The 19,646-nt window shown below is 48.1% G+C and overlaps 1 protein-coding gene across 1 annotated transcript in view; it reads right to left on the minus strand.

Moving 5' to 3' along the window:
* Window positions 1-19,646, minus strand: part of THOC2 (THO complex subunit 2) — a 158,267-nt gene that overhangs the window by 59,112 nt on the left and 79,509 nt on the right. Inside the window, exons 21-24 of the mRNA XM_077285105.1 lie at window positions 7,474-7,653; window positions 7,209-7,373; window positions 6,187-6,462; window positions 5,879-6,020 (exon numbers count right to left, since the gene is read on the minus strand). Coding sequence (XP_077141220.1) covers window positions 5,879-6,020; window positions 6,187-6,462; window positions 7,209-7,373; window positions 7,474-7,653 — 763 coding nt within the window. The remainder of the gene's footprint in view (window positions 1-5,878; window positions 6,021-6,186; window positions 6,463-7,208; window positions 7,374-7,473; window positions 7,654-19,646) is intronic.

A 19,646-nucleotide genomic window follows, 5' to 3' on the forward strand; every position in this document is an offset into this window, starting at 1 on the left:
TGTCCAGAATTTCTCATAATACCAGACCTCTCCAAACCAGAAGACTGAACCTATGTAACAATCTTTCGTGACAAAATTAAATACCGTATACACTTGTGTATAAGCCGAGTTTTCAGCACATTTTTTGTGCCGAAACCGCCCCCCCTCGGCTTAGGCCTCTTTCACTTTTCCGTCGGTAAGGGGCCGTCGCAAACCGTCGGCCCGACGTACGTTGTGCAAAATTGTGCACAACGTGGGCAGCGGATGCAGTTTTCCGACACATCCGCTGCCCGTTCTGAAGTCCGGGGAGGAGGGGGCGTAGTTCCGGCCGCACATGCGCGGTCGGAAATGGCAGATCCGACTGACGAAAAAACGTTCCATTGAACGTTTTTTCATCACGACGGTCCACAAAAACACGACGCATCTGTTGCACGATGGACGCGACATGTGGCAATGCGTCGCTAATTCAAGTCTATGGAGAAAAAACGCATCCTGCAAGCAATTTTGCAGGATGCGTTTTTTCTACAAAACGACGCATAGCGACGTGCGGGGCACGATGCTAGTGTGAAAGTAGCCTTATGCCAAAATGAGTCAGTCCCAAGCTGCTTATTCTTTATTCAATCAAAGATGAAATGGACACGTAAGATCCCAGCGTCACGCAGCCATGTGAGCAGCCGTTCTCACCGCCCTCCACATTCTAGCAGGGCTTTAAACTGATGGCCAAGAACCAGAGAGGTCAGCTATGTAGCGAAACGATGCTCTGTACTGATCAGAAGAGCTGCTGCTGCCAAACATTCATTTATTCAAAGCATCCCATCCCATGGACGGGCAATCCGCACCCAAGTGCCAACTCTCTTACTGGAAGTGACTAACAGAACAGATACATTTGCTTTACCAGTGACATCACAGAGAAATGCTAAAAATGTCAAGAATGTCCAAAGGGAAGGCTCACCCATCACCCAAGAGTAAGGTCAGATGGCTGGGTGGTGACATGGTCAAGTACAGATAGTGGCTGACTATATGTGGCTGCTGCAGAAACAAGCATGGTTTCCACAGCGCCTTATTAGCCGGCATGACCCAAATTTATCAGACCAATTTAGTCAATGTTGACGACCAGTAGTAACGACCCTACTAAACAATATGGAGTCAGAAACCATGCTGCATCTTGCATTCAACAGAATGCAGTTTTTGACTGCAGACAGGGTGCACAGGCAATTTTTTGTACAGATTTCTGTATGGGAAGAGTCAGACAGCTGTGTATCTCATACCAGGATCATAATGCAATGCTTGGAGTGGCCTTCAGCTCCAACGGCCAGAATGTGAAAGCTTCATGGAATTCTATATAGCTGTCACTCTCGGGAGAGCGAACGGCCAGTACAAGCATTGTTTTGCGATCTGTTTCAGAGTTTCCCCATGATTTAGTGATAATTTTGCTTCAGAGGATTTCCTGTTACTTGACCGTTTCCTGAGAACCATTGAGGGTCTTATTATGGGTGGCTTCTTTACCACTATCTGTTCCAACTTTCAAGAAACAGCTGTCAAATATTACCCAAAATCCTGCACTGTGCGAGTCTGCACAAGTCACCTGGTGTCCTCCAGAATGGCAGACAGCAGCAGGACTGTGATTATCTTGGTGGAGTTGGTATAAAATGGACCAACTCCGAAAATATATAATTGGGTACAGTAGTACCATGCAGGATGTGCTGCATATGTTTTCATAAGAATTTGGGAAAGTTATGAAATGTCCTATAAATGTCTGTTCTGTTCCTGATCTAAGGATCTCGCCTTTTAGCTTAGATGAATCTGTGCTGCACTTTATGTACATGCTCAGTAGTGACCAGGGCTGTGGAGTCGTAGATGAGATGAATCTGTGCTGCGCTTTATGTACATGCTCAGTAGTGACCAGTGCTGTGGAGTCGTAGTTGAGATGAATCTGTGCTGCACTTTATGTACATGCTCAGTAGTGACCAGTGCTGTGGAGTCGTAGATGAGATGAATCTGTGCTGCACTTTATGTACATGCTCAGTAGTGACCAGTGCTGTGGAGTCGTAGATGAGATGAATCTGTGCTGCACTTTATGTACATGCTCAGTAGTGACCAGTGCTGTGGAGTCGTAGATGAGATGAATCTGTGCTGCACTTTATGTACATGCTCAGTAGTGACCAGTTCTGTGGAGTTGTAGCTGAGATGAATCTGTGCTGCACTTTATGTACATGCTCAGTAGTGACCAGTGCTGTGGAGTTGTAGCTGAGATGAATCTGTGCTGCACTTTATGTACATGCTCAGTAGTGACCAGTGCTGTGGTGATGTAGCTGAGATGAATCTGTGTTGCACTTTATGTATATGCTCAGTAGTGACCAGTGCTGTGGTGATGTAGCTGAGATGAATCTGTGTTGCACTTTATGTATATGCTCAGTAGTGACCAGTTCTGTGGAGTCGTAGCTGAGATGAATCTGTGCTGCACTTTATGTACAGGCTCAGTAGTGATCAGTTGTGGAGTCAGGGTCAGAGAAATTGAGGAGTCGGAGGTTCGGCTTACTGACTCCATAGCCCTGGATAGCAGAAAGGTATGACATCAGGGAATGAAAAAAGCCCAGAAAAAAAGCAGCATTTTCAATTTTCATTATATTCTGTAGGGACCACAAAGTAGGAACGCATTTCTGTTCTTATCTTAATCATAGTAGTATCCACACAGAAATAAAAGAGCAATCCATGCTGCCACACACAAACGTATGTGATGGGGTAAAATAAAGAATGGCATATGAAGCCAGTGCTAGGTCTGCAGTTACTACCACACATAGATCTAGCTACGCCGAGGGGCACCCTTATAATTCCACAACCAACCTTGCCCCCTCTGTACAGAGAGTAATATGCGCTGCGGGTATGACAGGAGTGCTGAGTCAGTCTGGCCTGGCGCTGAAGGCATGCAGCTCATTGATTAGACTTTGGGGAAGTTACAAAATTTCACTTCTTTTGAATTATATTTAATTTCACCTACGCAAACATTTTCCACGGTTCAATAGATCTAACGAAGTAAGCGATTTCGGTATCTTATCAGCAGATTAGCAGCTTCATTATTTCAGAGCAGAAACTAGAAGAAAAGTTGTAATGTGACGAGCTCTAATCTGAGCACAATGTGCTATAGGAGGACTCGAATTTCACACGTCCCCCTAGACATGGACATGCTGATGCAATGCACATTTATTAGGAGGTACAAAACTAGGTCACACAGATAAGACGTCAGACTTCTAGAACATTTAACCTCTGGGATGCCAGTGATCAGCCCACTCACAAGAAAGTTTTATTTTCATTGAAGGGACATTTCCAAGTTTGCATCTTCAGGAGCGTACAGCTCCTCGGCCTCCCGGCTTCCTGCTTTGCCAGGGGGCAGTGTGCTCCTGAAGACTGACAGATCAGGCTGGTGGCATAGTAGAGCCACTGGCCCGAAATGTCCACTCTCTAAAGCTGCAAGCGTTGGCAACTTTGCATCTTCTGAATGGTAGGACACTAGTGGCACCGAGTCTGGTGATGAATCCAGCTACAGCGTGGTGCTTACCTACAAGCATACGCTCCTCGTCTGCGTTTGTTGTTAACCATGGCAGCGAGCTGTGCGCTATAGCATTACAAATACCTGTGTTCTTGAGAAAGGATTTTTCACCATGAGGTAAACAGCAACCTTGCTTTCAGTCAGTTCTTTGTAGAAGCTGTTCTTGTCAGCAGGTTTTTCCTAAGTAATCTGAAAGCAGCATGAGGTAGGGAACCTGATTCCAGCGATGTATCACTTAGTTTACTAAGTGCAGCAGCTATGAGAAGTTAGTTCTCTTTTGAAGATCTAGCAGAGCTGCCCACACCACTGATTGACAGCTTCCTGTGTACAATAAATAGAGACAGAAAGCTGCCAATCAGTGCTGGGGGGCGTGGCTGGACTAGGAGGCACAAGGCAGCATGTCCTCTAGTGATAATCTCCTGCTGATAAAACACAGATTCTATTGAAAACAGCAGCACACAGCCAAGTGAGGCCACGTACACACGTTCAGTATTTGATCTCAGTATTTGTAAGCCAAAAGCTGGAGAGGAACAATCAGAGGAAAAGTATAATAGAAACACGTCACGACTTGTGTATTTATCACCCAGTCTTGATTTTGGCTTTCAAATACTGATGTAAAAGGCAGTGTCCGGTGTCACAGGTAGGGGTCGCTGTTTGTTCTCCCCAGGATGCGCACGGAGGCGTAGTGAGGCCATGAGGGGGGATAGCAGTTGCAGGTGTAGCTGTAATTGCAATGGTGAAGCAATGACTGATGACAAAGGTAGGGGTCACTGTGTGTTCTCCTGAGGTTGTGCACGGAGGAGTATGAAGCCCATAGGAGTGCATGGCAGTCACGGGTGTCGCAGTGGCTGCAATGCAGACTACAAATGATAAAATTAAGTGTAGTCTTGGACATTCTAGTGTCCAAGGCAGATGTAGGGGAAACCTACTCTGGGATGTTATGTTGTGAAACAGACTGCAGGATGGTAGTCGTGGAGTCAGTTTCATTCCAGGCCCTGGTTTTCCATGTGGCTGAAGGCCACAGGTTTCCTTGATAAAATCCCTGCAGGAAAGGGTTTGGGTGTGTCAGGGCCAGTGTCAGTTGGGGTAGGTGGTGAGAGTGCTGAGCAGAGGCTCTACAGAGCTTGGTCTGTGTGAAAAGACACAGGACAAAGCGGAGCCAATAGGCCTGGCACCCACAGCGTACACAGTGGTGCTGCTATCCACGGTGACTGGTCTCAGAGGTGTACTGCCTTGTGCCTGAAGGTGAACTGGAGGTAGTCTGTACTGTGCCCAAAGGAGGACTGGCGTGTGTAACGACTGCAAACAGGAGGATATCAAGGACTGTGTACGGCTGTGAGAAAAAGACACTGACACAGCGGTGCAGTCGCTCACGGCTACTGGTCAAAGGGAAGGCCAGCGTGTTTAGTGACTGTAAACGGAAGGATGCCGTGTAGTATGTAGTGCGGAGAAATGAACACTAATACTATGATCTGAGATTATATGCACTTGTATGTGAATTGGGACATTTAATGCTGTAAAGAAACACATTAAAGGAGTTTTGTGTTTGAACTTTGTGGATCACTGCCTCCTCACTGCATAAGTGTGCTACCGCAGCACTACACCCTACATTATAGAGCTTTCAGATTACATAGAAAACCCTGGTTACAGACTCCCTTTCATGACTACTGCTAACTTCTACCTAGCTACATTAGAATATCAAAGCTAGCAAGCATGTACTTCGGAACTTTAACTCCTCCAGAACCAAGTCATTTCCACCCCCTACCCCCAACCTTTTCTTCCAAGAGCTATAACTTAATTTTTCCATTGACGAACCCATATGACGGCTTGTTTATTCTTTAAATAAACACACTTTTTAAAAAATATTGTTAACATTTTTAAGTCCCTTTTCGGTATCCGAACCTGCAATCCTTTAATTGCTTGAACAACCAAGTAATTCAGTAAACAGTGAAATTGACTATCAGGAGGAGCAAGATGGCAATACATCGCATCTCAAGTGTTGGTGGCATCTGGGGGCAGCGAGTGTGGTTGGGTCGGGACGCATCTGTATACACGTACACCGGCAACCAAACCATTTAAATGCCGCTATTAGCAATTCCTGGTTTGCTCGCTGATGTTAAAGGCAGATGTCGGCTGTATCATACAGCCTACACTTGGAGTTTATGAAATGGTCTCAGATCCTGAGCTCAAACACCAAGTTATGTCCAGTATTTGGAGGTTGAACAACGTAGAAATAAAAACTGGGAAAAACCTGTAAGCCCAAATACCACCATGAACCATAGGTAAGCCATCATGATCAGAGGAAAGTCAAGAGACGAAGGAAACCCTGTGACGTTTGCGTCTTGTACTTACGTGCCAAAAGCCAGCTGTCCTTCTCCAGTTTCATTCTCTGCAGGACTCGAGCCACGTGCTCAGACTGCTTCTTCTCCTCCTCCACCAGCTTATCTTGGAGAGCAGTGCATCTCTCTTTCTCCTTTTTCTTTTTGTTTGGTGGCTACAAAGTATAAAAATCACAACAGTAAAGACTACAACTAAATATTTTTTTTATATACTAGCCTTAATCCCCTTTACACAACTGTATCTATACCTCTAATCTGTAGATCTACATCTAACCTGATCCTGACAAAAAGGGTGAGAAGGAGCAATAGTGTCCAATTTACCATTTCAAGATTGTCGTCAATGGCTTTCATTTGTATCCTCAACTTGTTGATTTCTCTGTTGTAGCTTGATGTGGGAACAGCGAGGTCATACATAGTCAAGGACCAAAACGTGGCGTAGAATTGGGGGCTGATGTCCTCCCATACTTTAGGAGGGTGCAAGGAAACGACTGCTTCGTGGACAGGAGCCATGACGACTTCACAGGATGAAATGTACTTGTGCACCTTATGCTGCTGTTTGTTTCCCTTCTCCGTCTTTTTCAGCTCGTCGTACTTCGACTGAAGGTTAAACACAAAGAAAAGAAAAAAAAATCATGTTTTCTAAAAATCCTATTAAATAATTGTCACACGCCTACGAGAAAAGAAACTCAATACAACAGGTTCCCCTTGGGACTGCGAGATATTCAAAGCAGACCTGCGTCTTGTCCGTTCCTGATCTAGGCAGTTTCATCATTAAAGGGATTGTCTCAAGTTAGGATTGACCACTCGGACCAGCGACATGCCCTCTAGCCTGCACGGCCAGCGATGCTCATGCGAAGGTGCGAGACTTTGTCCAGCTATGTGGATGACACAGGACACGTCATCCACATCAATCGGAGGACGACTTACTAGCAGAGAGGAAGAACAAACCCCACAAGGAGGGCGCCCATCAGACCGGACCTGCCTCTTACATACAGCGCGGGATCAAATGGTATTTCTGAGGTGTACAGGAGTCAGATATAATCATTTGTGAAATGCATAAAAAAACAGCAGAATAAGGTGATGGCATTTGTTGGGATACAAAAAAACTGGCGAGAGGTTCCCTTTAAAGAAAAACAAACAGGAAAATCTATGCACACAAAAAACGACTTATTTCAGCATAGTGAAGAGCCGTAGACGATCGCTTAGTGATCTTAGCTGGGAATTACAAGTACAATAAGCCTCAGTTACTCGCACAGGGGGCAGTCTCTAGGGAGCTGACCTGCGGGTACATGGGTACGTCATAGTTAATTGGCATTATATTCTTTTTGCAGATCACTACTTACTGAAATGTGGTGTGCATACATCGGCCTGGACAGGAAGAACGCAGCATCGTGAGGCGTGTGATACTCGTTGCATAGGACATCTATGGAAGGAACGCGCTTCACGTAATCGTCTGTGCTCAGATTGGATGCCAGAAACCCACCAAACTGAAGCAGCGTGTCATGGCACTGCAGTGAGGAAAGGCAGGAAACATTTCTGTTACTACAACCACACAGTAATGCAGCATGGCGCACAGGGACTAGTTCACACTCTGTAGAAATATCTGACCTGATCGTACAGCTTCCCCACCAGCTTTAAATGCTTCTCTCCCCCCTCATGGAAAATCACTCCATTCCTCTGCTGAGCCATTAACAGGCACAATGGAAGAGCCAGGTCGTGATCCAGCAAAGCATCTTTTAACCTCTGAGAAGATTTCTTTGTATTTCTAATTTGTCCGAAATAACCACCCTAGGAAAAGAGAATTACAAAGAAAGGGAAAAAAAACAAAGCTGATTAACACTAATTACAAAGAAATGATCCGACTGCACTAGAGGAAAAACCCAATTTACAGAATATGATGTGTTAGTAATAATGTTCGCTGCACTTTCCCGGAATGACACTTCCTTACATTACTGCGGAATAGTTTAGCCGCCTCTTCCCATCGGACTAACATTTAGGCACATGTACCTATAAGCGCTGAGTTCTGCATTTGTTATCTACTACAATGTCCCTTCTCCTTGTGGTGTATCGGGGAGAGTACACAGGATCTCAAGACCTGAGTCCGCCATCACCGACACACCGTGAGGCTACTTTCACACTAGCGTCGTTTTGCATACGTCGCAATGCGTCGTTTAGGAGAAAAAACGCATCCTGCAAAGTTGTCTGCAGGATGCGTTTTTTCCCCATAGACTAACATTAGCGACGCATTGCGACGTATGGCCACACGTCGCAACCGTCGTGCGACAGTTGTGTCGTGTTTTGGAGGACCATCGGCACAATAAAACGTTACATGTAACGTTTTTTTGCGTGTCGTGTCCGCCCCCTCCTCCCCGGACCTTACAATGGGGCAGCGGAAGCGTCGTAAGACTGCTTCCGCTGCCCACGTCGGGCATTATTTGCACGAGTGCCTAATCTGCCCCCTTAGCGGTATGACTGGAGAGAGCGTAGGCAAGTGTAGTCAAAAACTAGGCACACCGTCATAGACGCATCATCATAATGGGTTAATGTTAATAAATGTAGAGTAGAGTAATGCACCTAGGACGGAGTAATCCTAATGCTGAATATACATTAAATGGGAGTATACGCAGGACTACAGAACAGGAGAAGGACTTGGGTATTCTGGTTACAAGTAAGGTGAGCAGCAGTACTCAATGTCAAGCAGCAGCCGCAAAAGCAAACAAGATTTAAGGACGTAAAAAAAGAGAGAGAAAATCAGGCGATTATAAATCACTGGTAAGACCACATCTAGAATATGGGATCTAGTTTTGGACTCTAACTTCTAAATATCCTTTTTAAAATGTGAAGTCAGTTCAAAGGCAGCAACTAGATTATTACATTGGATGGAAGGCCGCTCATATGATGAGAGGTTGGAAACGTTGGGCTTGTTTAGCTTAGAAAAAAAGACGTCTCAGAGGAGATCTCATTTACATGTATAAATATGTGTGGTAGATACAAAGGACTGGCGCATGACTTATTCCTTCCAAGGACCATACTAAGGACCAGAGAGCACTCATTATGGGTGGAGGAAAGGCGATTCTGGCAGCTACAGTAAACAGGAAAGGATTCTTTACTGTTCGAGCAGTCAGAATGTGGAATGCCGACCACAAGAGGTAGTAATGGCCGACACTATAACAGCTTTTAAAACAGGGCTGGACGATTCCTCACTACACATAACATTACGAGCTATAAATAATTTAGTGACAAAATGTATAATTGATGGAGAAAAGTTGAACTTGATGGACTTAGGTCTTTTTTCAACCTATCTATTTATATAATTGCCTTGTAATGTTTTCATTTCCTGCTCTGCCCAGATGTCACCGTATCCCAGAATTCCAAGGAGAAGAAGTTCACTGACCGCCATATTGGGACACCCAAGTGATGGGTGTCTCAATATGGAAACTGCTGCTGGTACCAAACTAATGCACGGTACCACCAGTGGAACACCGTCGCACTTCTCACACACACTCATGCAGCCTCTTGTGAGGTACCATCAGCGAAACACAATCGCGAACACGCTGCCGCCGGGATCAGCCGAATGATTCACTGACCGCCGCCAACTTTGTTCAGGAGGAGTGCATGCGCAGTTTTAATGTGACTGCCTCTATCTGTCTGCACAAAGATGGCGGCAGTCTGATTTACTGCGCCTGCACGAATTACGCACAGGTGAAGTGAATCATTCGGCTGATCCCAGCAGCAGATGTGCGACGTGTCTACAGGCAGAGGATGCCGGTCACATTAAAGGGGTTTACCACGAGCGAAAAGGAGATTTTTGTGTACTCACCGTAAAATCTTTTTCTCCGAGTCATCATTGGGGGACACAGGACGAATGGGTGTTATGCTGCTGCCACCAGGAGGACACTAAGTTAAACACACACAAAAGATTAACTCCTCCCCTGCAGTATACACCCACAGGCTGGACAATCCAGAGCCAGTTCGGTAACAAAGCAGTAGGAGTAAACCAGTTAACAAACAGAAAACATGTCATAGTCAAAACACAGACTGAAAAGAACAATTGAGCCAACTAGGCTAACAGGGAGGGTGCTGTGTCCCCCAATGATGACTCGGAGAAAAAGATTTTACGGTGAGTACACAAAAATCTCCTTTTCTCCTACGTATCATTGGGGGACACAGGACGAATGGGACGTCCCAAAGCAGTCCCTGGGTGGGTCACCAGAAGTTATAAATGCTGTGCGAGCCTACAAACTACCGATGAGACACCGCCGCTTGTAGGATTCGCCTACCGACGGAAGCGTCTGCCGAAGCCTGAAAGTGCACATGGTAGTGTTTCATGAACGTATGTAGACTGGACCATGTAGCAGCCTTGCAGACCTGTGCTGCCGATGCCTGGTGCCGGATGGCCCAGGACGCGCCGACTGACCGGGTAGAATGAGCCTTGATCCCCGGAGGTGCGGCGTGACCCTTGACACGGTAGGACTCTTGGATGGCGGAACGAATCCACTTGGCAATGGAGGCCTTGGAAGCGGGTAGTCCCTTCCGTGGCCCCTCCGGAAGAACGAACAAGGCGTCTGACTTACGAAGAGACGCAGTCCTGGAGACGTAACGGCTGAGACCCCTCACTAAGTCCAGAGTGTGGAGCGCCCTTTCCGTGCGGTGGGAAGGAGCAGGGCACAGTGAGGGAAGGACAATCTCCTCATTAAGATGGAAGGAGGAAACAACCTTCGGAAGAAAAGTCGGACATGTCCGCAGAACCACCTTGTCCTGGTGGAACACGAGGAAAGGAGGTCGGCACGACAGAGCTGCCAGCTCAGAGACACGTCTAATAGACGTGACAGCCACGAGGAAAGCAATCTTCCAAGACAAGAACAGCAAAGACACTTCATGCAAGGGCTCAAAGGGGGGCTCTTGAAGAGCACAGAGAACTAGGTTCAGGTCCCATGGTTCCAAGGGCATCCTATAAGGCGGAACCATATGAGAAACACCCTGGATGAAGGTCTTGACCTGCAATCTGTTTGCAATCTTTCTCTGAAAAAGAACCGAGAGAGCAGAAATTTGGCCCTTAAGAGAGCTGAGAGCAAGACCCAAGTCTACGCCTGATTGGAGGAATTCCAAAATGTGAGGGATAGAAAAACGGAGGGGGAAACGTCCCCGCTTCCTGCACCAGGCGAAGTATGCCTTCCAGGCGCGGTGGTAGATGCGCATAGAAGAAGGCTTGCGTGCGCGGAGCATGGTAGATATCACCGTCTGGGGCAACCCCTTCTGCCTCAGTACCCAGGACTCAACGGCCACACCGTTAAACACAGGGCCTCTGAGTTCGGGTGGTAAATGGGCCCTTGAGACAGGAGGTCTGCGCGACTCGGCAGCCTCCAAGGTACGTCTGAGACCAGTTGAACCATCTCGGCATACCATGTCCTGCGCGGCCAGTCCGGAGCGATGAGAAGTACTGGGATCCGTTCTGCCTTGATCTTCCTGATCACCTTTGTCAGAAGAGGAATTGGGGGAAAGATGTATGGGAGTCTGAAACCCTGCCATGAGAGGACGAGAGCGTCGGCTCCGAAGGCTGAGGGGTCGTGAGACCTGGCCATGAAGACAGGAACCTGGCAATTGAGGCGAGATGCCATTAGGTCCACGTCCGGGGTCCCCCATCGAGAGCATATCTGGTGAAAGATTGCGGGATGGAGAGACCACTCTCCGGGATCGAGGCTGTGGCGACTGAGAAAGTCCGCTTCCCAGTTTTCCACGCCTGGGATGAAAACTGCTGATAGTATGGAATGGTGTGACTCGGCCCAGCGGAGAATTAGCGTCACCTCGACCATGGCCGCCTTGCTGCGAGTGCCCCCTTGGCGGTTGATGTAGGCTACCGCAGTGGCGTTGTCGGACTGGACTCTGACCGCACGGCCGGAGAGGAACGGCTGAAAATGATGGAGAGCCAGTCTGATTGCCCGAATCTCTAGGATATTGATGGGCAGCTGAGACTCCTGCGGAGACCAGCGACCCTGCGTCGAGTGGCGCTGGAACACTGCACCCCAGCCGAAGAGACTGGCGTCCGTTGTGACAACCAGCCAGTGCACCGGAAGGAAAGACTTCCCCCGAGTCAGGGAGGACCTCTTGGTCCACCACCTGAGGGACTGTCTGACTGGGCGAGAGAGAAGGAGACGGCGGTCGAGCGAGGCGGGATTCCTGTCCCATACTGCCAGAATGGCGTGTTGTAAGGGACGGAGGTGAAAAACCGCAAAGGGCACTGCCTCCATTGCCGCCACCATCCTGCCGAGTACCCTCATGGAGAAGCGTAGGGAGTGAGAGCAAGGTTGAGTAAGCTTCCGGACTTCTCTCTGTAGAGTGGATACCTTGTCCGGAGGCAAAAGTACTAGACCCTGAGAGGAGTCTAAGATCATTCCCAGGTAGGATATGGTTTGGGCCGGGACTGGGGAAGATTTTTTGAAATTGATTTTCCAGCCCAGGCGCAAAAAGGTATCTATAGTGACGTCTACCGCTTCTGCACAGGACCGGAAAGAGGGGCCTTTTATGAGAATGTCGTCCAAGTAGGGCAACACCACTATGCCTCGAGCATGTAGAATGGCCACGGCAGCTGCCATGACCTTGGTGAACACCCGAGGAGCAGTGGCCAGCCCGAAAGGTAGGGCGACAAACTGAAAGTGGTGCCCCTGGACCGCGAAGCGGAGGAAGCGCTGATGAGACGGTAGAATGGGGATGTGCAGGTAAGCGTCTTGAACATCTAGAGATGCAAGAAACTCGCCCTCTTCCAGAGAGGCAATTACCGAGCGGAGGGACTCCATACGGAATTGACGTACACGGACGTACTTGTTGAGGAGCTTGAGGTCCAATATTGGACGTACTGAGCCGTCCTTCTTTGGTACAATGAAAAGATTGGAATAGAAACCTTGGTACCTCTCGTTCTGAGGTACCGGGATGATGACCCCGTCTTCCCATAGCGATCTTATGGCCTGAAAATACTGACGGACCCTTGCTCTGGGAGGAGGGGACTGGAAGAAACGAGATGGGGGAAGAGAGACAAACTCGATCTTGTAACCGAAGGATACCAGTTCGCGGACCCATCGGTCGGGAACTACCGAGAGCCACGCGTCCCGAAAGAAGAGTAGGCGGCCGCCAACTCTGTCGGTGTCCTTTGGCGACTGCCAAGAGTCATTGAGGTGGAGACCTGTTAGGTCTGGGCCCGCCTCTCCAAGAGGGAGAAGGTTTGTAAGAAGGCTGGGAGGTTCTGTCCTTGCGCTGACCTCTCCCGGCGCCGGGTGACGCAGAGGAAGGATTGGACCAATTGGAGCCGAAACGGAAATATCGACCTCGGCCCTGTTGGTTGCGAAAGGGGCGAAAAGTCCGTTGCTGGGGAAGGAATTTGCTCTTTCCCCCTGTGGAGTCTGCAATTATTTTATCTAGTTTGTCCCCAAAAAGGCGTTCGCCCTGGTATGGAAGGGACGTGAGAGATTTTTTGGATCCTGAGTCCGCTTTCCAGTCCCTGAGCCAAAGGGACCTGCGGATCGTGACAGCATTGGCCGCTGCCTGTGAGGCACAGTTGGCCGCGTCTAAGGATGCGGAAACTACAAAGTCCCCCGCTCTGGCAATCTGAGTGGCCAGGTGAGAAACCTCGGGGGGTAAGTCGGCGTGTAGTGCTGTAGAGGCTAAAGACTCGGCCCAATGGGTCATGGCTTTTGCAACCCATGTGGCGGCAAAAGAAGGGAAGAGAGAAGCCGAGGAAGCTTCAAAAGCCGAGCGAGCCATCTGATCAATTTGTCTATCAGTGGGATGCTTGATGGACGCGCCCTCGGAGGAGGATAGAACCGCCTTGGTGGCTAGCCGCGATACTGGCGGGTCCACGGAGGGTGACTGAGACCACTCCTTAGCAAGGTCCTGAGCAAACGGATACTTCGATAGCATAGCCTTCTGACCTGAGAAGCGTTTATCCGGACGGACTCTGTGGAGATCGACAATGTCCTTGAATTGAGGATGCGTAGGAAAAAATCTATGAGCCTTTGTGGTTCGCCCGAATGACACGGGATGAACCGCCTTGGACGGGGTTTCCTCCTCTAACTGTAGCGTCTGACTTACCGAGTCTATGAGAGAATCTAGGGTCTCTTGGTCGTGACGATACTCTGGGGAACAGGACACGCTGGATGCGTCGTCCAGAAAAGATTCCCTGCTATGCGTCGGGGATGAGTGGCGAGAGACTTCGCTCTCTGATCCAGAGGGCTGATCACGGACCGGAGATATTACCCTGGACCTCTTTTTAGATGAGTGAGGGCTTCTGGAAGCGGTACGACCTCTAGGCCGAGAGGGGTTCTTAGGCCGCGTTACATCATCCGTGGAAGCGCCCTGGGTAAGGGACGGGTCACGGAGGGACTGTATCGTCCTTTCCAAGGATGCCACAGATCGAGCAAGGGAGGACGCCCATGCGGGGGTACTAGGCTCACATTCCGGGTCAGAGGCCGGAGTATCCTGTGCCGCAGACATTTCGCAGGCGGAGCACAGCGGGGTAGTGTGACCTCGGGGCAGAGATACCTTGCAGGAGGTGCACACAGCAAAAATAACAGAGTGGGTCTTTCCAGTCCGTTTTTGCCTAGACTGTGACATCTTTGTGAAGTGAGCGTACTGACAGGGGAAGAGAAAATCCTACTGAGTGCGTCTCACCAGGTTCTGCGGTGCTTGGCAGGGAGATCCTGAAGTCCTGTGCGCTGTGGTGCTGCAGAGCCGCCAGCGCACTTCCTGGTCCAAGATGGCCGCCGAGATGTGAGAAGGGCGCTTCTCGGGAACGAGAAGCGCCCAGAGAGAGAGAGAGAGAGGGGGGCGTGTCGTGGGCGGGCGGTGGATTCCCTGCTATGCGCGTCGGAACGCAGCCATTGCCACCGACCTCCTGTTGTATGGGTGGAGTCCGGCTCCGGGCCGGTAAACTGTGCCACTGTAGCGTCTGTGCCCCGCGGCTGCAGCGCCGCATTAGAAGGAGGATAAGGGCTCCCTGAACGGCGGTCCCCTGTCAGCTGGTCGGCCCCCGCACTTACCTTGTGCGATGGGGCCGATGCTCCATCCACCTTCACCTTAGTAGGGAGAGGGTGGAGAGCTTCTGCCGCCGTGCAACATCCGCTATGTTCAGTGGTGATGCAGTGGACGGCTGCACGGACGCCATGACATTCTGTCCGGCTGTGCCCTGGCTCCAGGAGACTTAGGTGGATGATTAGTCCCCGTGGTCGCCTGAAAGGGAGGGAGGGAGATCGGAACGCTAAGGAACCGTCGCCACACTGGAAAGTGAGCCAGGGCTGGCATCCATCGACGCGGGAAAGGATACAGGAGGAACGCTCCATGTACTTGCCCGTTGTTGGTGCGGGAGAGATCAGAGCTGAAAATTTGCCTGTCGCTCCCTTCCGTTAAAAACAAAAAATTGGTGGGGTCCTGAGGACCCAAGTGCCTCCTGAGACACTAAGTAAGAACTGGCTCTGGATTGTCCAGCCTGTGGGTGTATACTGCAGGGGAGGAGTTAATCTTTTGTGTGTGTTTAACTTAGTGTCCTCCTGGTGGCAGCAGCATAACACCCATTCGTCCTGTGTCCCCCAATGATACGTAGGAGAAAGTTCATTTTAAAAATTGTCGGTGTATGACCGTGTACGGAGCATACCACATCTCCTGGGCAAGGGAGGAAGCAAAAGATAATACTGACGTTACAGCAGGGAATCACAGAGGATTCATTGTGAGGTAAAATATTTCACTGACTGTTTTAAAAAAAAATATTTTACCTCACAAAATGTATCCTCTGCGATCTCCTGCTGTAATGTCAGTATTGTCTTTTGCTTTCTCCCCTGCCCAGGAGCTGTGGTATGTTCGGTACACGGTCAGACAGACAATTTTTAAAATTAACTTTTGTTTATGGGAAAACCCCTTTAAAAAGCGAAAATCAACGCCAACATGGCTCCTCGTAAAACGTATGACAATGAAAGGAAAGCAGCAAAGGCACAACGTCGAAGACAACAAAGGTATAATGAGACTCTTGAAGAGCAACAGCATTGCTGGGACAAAAACAATGCATATAAGCATAGGCGTCAAGCACATGAGTCCCCTGATGCAAAAGTCAATAGATTGTCACAGGATGCCATTAGACAACAACAGCGCTGCATGCCTGCCCCCATCGTGACATTACCGCCTTCCCGATGCAATAGCATCGGGCCTCCATCTAGTGTAACTATAATGGGTTGTGTATGGTTATTACTGAGCGCGACATTCATAGGATTATGCTGGCACATCTGCCTTAATATGTACTTTTTTACTTTTTTCGATTACACGTACTGTATGTACTTTTTTACTTTTTTCGATTACACGTACTGTATGCATCATGAAATAGCACGATCTTTTGGATCTGTACATGCATCACATACTCAAATATTTGCCTATTAAATATTTTTGCAAAAATAATATTATCAGAATTCCACATCTCCAGGAGACATGAAGACTAGCCCGAGGTTCAAAATAGTACAAAGACAATGGGGACAGGTACCTTCAGTAGCCCCCCACTTCCTGCTATGGCAATCCGTCTGCACCACACGTTGGCAACATCATGAGTACATCACACATCAAAGCTGCGGCCAATCAATCTCTGACCTCAGCGGCTAGCAGCATTTACACAGACACAGCCACTGAAGGCAGTGATTGGCTGCAGCGGTGAGCTGTAGTCATGATGACCCCAATGCAGCCAGTAAGCAAAGATCAAAGCAGTGGCAGAGAGACAGCACTGAAACAGGTGGGAGGGTGGGTAACAGCTGGTTTAAATATTTTAACACCTCTTTGGCCATTACAGATACATTCTAACCAAAATCCCCTTTAAGGCATGGCATAGAAGACCGAGCAGGATCCTTTAAGGCATTTTTAACTTGGGATCAAAGTTTCTATAAATGGGTTAAAATGCATGCTCCGTTGCCAGCCCTATTCAGACCTCACGGCTTATCTGAAGGCTGCCATGTTATTCCTCAAAGCCTCCCAATCAATAAATGAAATAAACAGCAGGGCTCTGATCTGCACAATCAGATGAGATGAATGGATGTGTCCTGCTGTGTCAGCTGGCACTGCTGGCGTCAGATAGACCGCTGTGAAAGCTGGCAGCACAGCTCTTCGCTTTAGATAAGCAGAGATTCTCCCTGGGAAACCACTGTCCTGAGCCCTTCTAAATATCTGTGCCATGCTAGATCTAGCCTTCACATGTTCACCAGCAAATAGTGCACAGCTCCTTTACTCAAGTACTCGCAGATTAGGAACATCACAACGCTTGATAAGTAAGAACACTGACCCATTTTATGTCAGCAAACCATCTAACAATTGCAAAACAAAAAAAAAAAAAAGCCACATTCTTTTCACTTTTCAGTTTGAAAGAAATCTAACACAGAAAACACGTATCGTATATTACTTATCGGTAATGTGTTTTTACGGAACCCATGACAGCACCAACGAATATAAGGGTGCTGTCATGGGTGACTAGAAAAGTATTCATTTCCTCAAAGTCTTCATTCACAGCCATGAACACAGCATCTTCTGAATGAAGGGCAAGTTGCCTGGCCAGACACTGTAGTCCTTGGCAGGGAGCCAAAGATAAAATAGCTGCCTCTCAGAACAGTTTCCTATTTTGCTCCCAATGAAAGGGCTGCGGTTGGATATTTCAGACAACTTTCATAGACAGTGGGCTAGATAAGTAATCTATAAACCTCCCCAAAATAACTTCAAAATGCTGGCCACAGGTGCGTTCTGTCTGTCTTCCTGTCCACTGCCTGTTGTCAAGTGCAATCAATCTATCAGCAGAGATGTTAAGACTCATAAGACGTAGGGCTAGGTCTTTGTCTCTGTATATAGGCACAAGAGTGCTCTTTCTGTTCAGGCCAAGTCATTAGATAATTGCACACAACTGAATGCTGGGAACTAAGGGAAGGAAAGCTCCAGCACCTAAAGTGGTGGCAGAATGATGATAAAAAAAGAAACCACCCAACATAAAGAATGGATGGCAAGCTACAGATCACATGAATCAGAAAACTTCCTGGATACATTTTAGTACTATCTGTATGGAAAACAGGTTTCTGCATTTCTACTTGCTTTACGTGAAAGGACAAGTATACAAATCCCTTCCCACCACAAACAAATTTATTTTTTTCCCTCATTTCTCTAAAGCTACAACTCTTATTTTTCCATCAATATAGCCAAATGGGGAATGTTATTTGCGGGGCGACTTGCAGTGTTGAATGACGCCATTCATTTTACCATATAATGTACTGCCAGGTACGGTGTGGGTATAGCACCTAAGAAGGTGTGATGGTGTGATATGCTATGTGGGTATCATTTTTGTGTATATTTCTATTTTACTGATTATCATGGTGTTAAGGTACCATCACACTCAGCGACGCTGCGGCGATATAGACAACGAGCCGACCTAAACTAGATCGCTGGAGCGTCGCTGTTTAGGTCGCTGTAGAGACGTCAAACACAGCAGCTCCAGAACGATGCAGGAGCGATCCAGTGACGTAACGGCGATTCACTTCTCGTTCTCGCTGGTTGTTAGCTCCATTACATCCATTGTTATCGTCGTTGCTTTTGATGTCAAACATGACGATACACGCCGACCTGGCGACGAAATAAAGTTCTGGACTTCTAGCTCCGACCAGCAATGGCACAGCGGGATCCAGATCGCTGCTGCGTGTCAAACACAACAAGATCGCTATCCAGGACGCTGCAACGTCACGGATTGCTGTCGTTCTCGTTGCAAAGTTGCTGAGTGTGAAGGTACCCTTAGGGTACCGTCACACAGTGGCATTTTCATCGCTACGACGGCACGATTCGTGACGTTCCAGCGATGCATTTACGATATCGTTGTGTCTGACACGCTACTGCGATCCGGATCCCCGCTGAGAATCGTACGTCGTAGCAGATCGTTTGAAACTTTCTTTCGTCGTCTAGTGTCCCGCTGTGGCGGCATGATTGCATCGTGTGACACCGGTTGTATACGATGTGCGCACAGTAACCAACGGCTTCTACATCGCAAATACGTCATGAAATTATCGCTCCAGCGCCGTGTATTGCAACGTGTGACCGCAGTCTACGACGCTGGAGCGATTATTATACGACGCTGCTACGTCACAAATCGTGCCGTCGTAGCGATGAAAATTCCACTGTGTGACGGTACCCTTACTGTATCTTGTAGGAGAGTTGTTATTTGCCATCTGATATTCTCCCCACAGATCTGTATTGTTATCTCTCCACAGGGTCAGTGAATAATGTTGTTTGCTAATATGCTAATGACATGTTGACCTAGCTTGTTGAAACAATGAGCCCCTGCGACCCACCCCCTAACCTGTGAATGGGGAGGTGAGACACAGACCAGTCTTGTTTTGGAACTAGGAAGTGAAGACAGCATGTCAGAAAGAAGGGGATATGGATAGTTATACTCTGTGCTGGATTGTTGGATTTTTATCCTGTAACTGAACTGCATTTGTGTTCTGGAATATTTTATCTTTTGTGTGGTGGATTATATGGACCTTTCGTACTTTTGCCTAAATAAAGTTCTTGGCATTGTTCACTATTCTCTTGCTCTGTTGATTGTGTCATTGTGTGATACCGGAGAAGGAACCTGTGACAACTGGTGGCAAGCAGCGGGATCAACAGAGCGTAACCTAATGGAGAACCACACACAGAGTGTGTACAGAAATTGGACTGTATCCAGTTTACAGGAGAGAGCCAGAGACCTGGGCCTGAACTACCAGCGACTGACTAAAGAGGCCTTAATTGAT

This window comes from Ranitomeya variabilis, chromosome 2 (assembly GCF_051348905.1).
Source record: "Ranitomeya variabilis isolate aRanVar5 chromosome 2, aRanVar5.hap1, whole genome shotgun sequence".
Taxonomy (NCBI): domain Eukaryota; kingdom Metazoa; phylum Chordata; class Amphibia; order Anura; family Dendrobatidae; genus Ranitomeya; species Ranitomeya variabilis.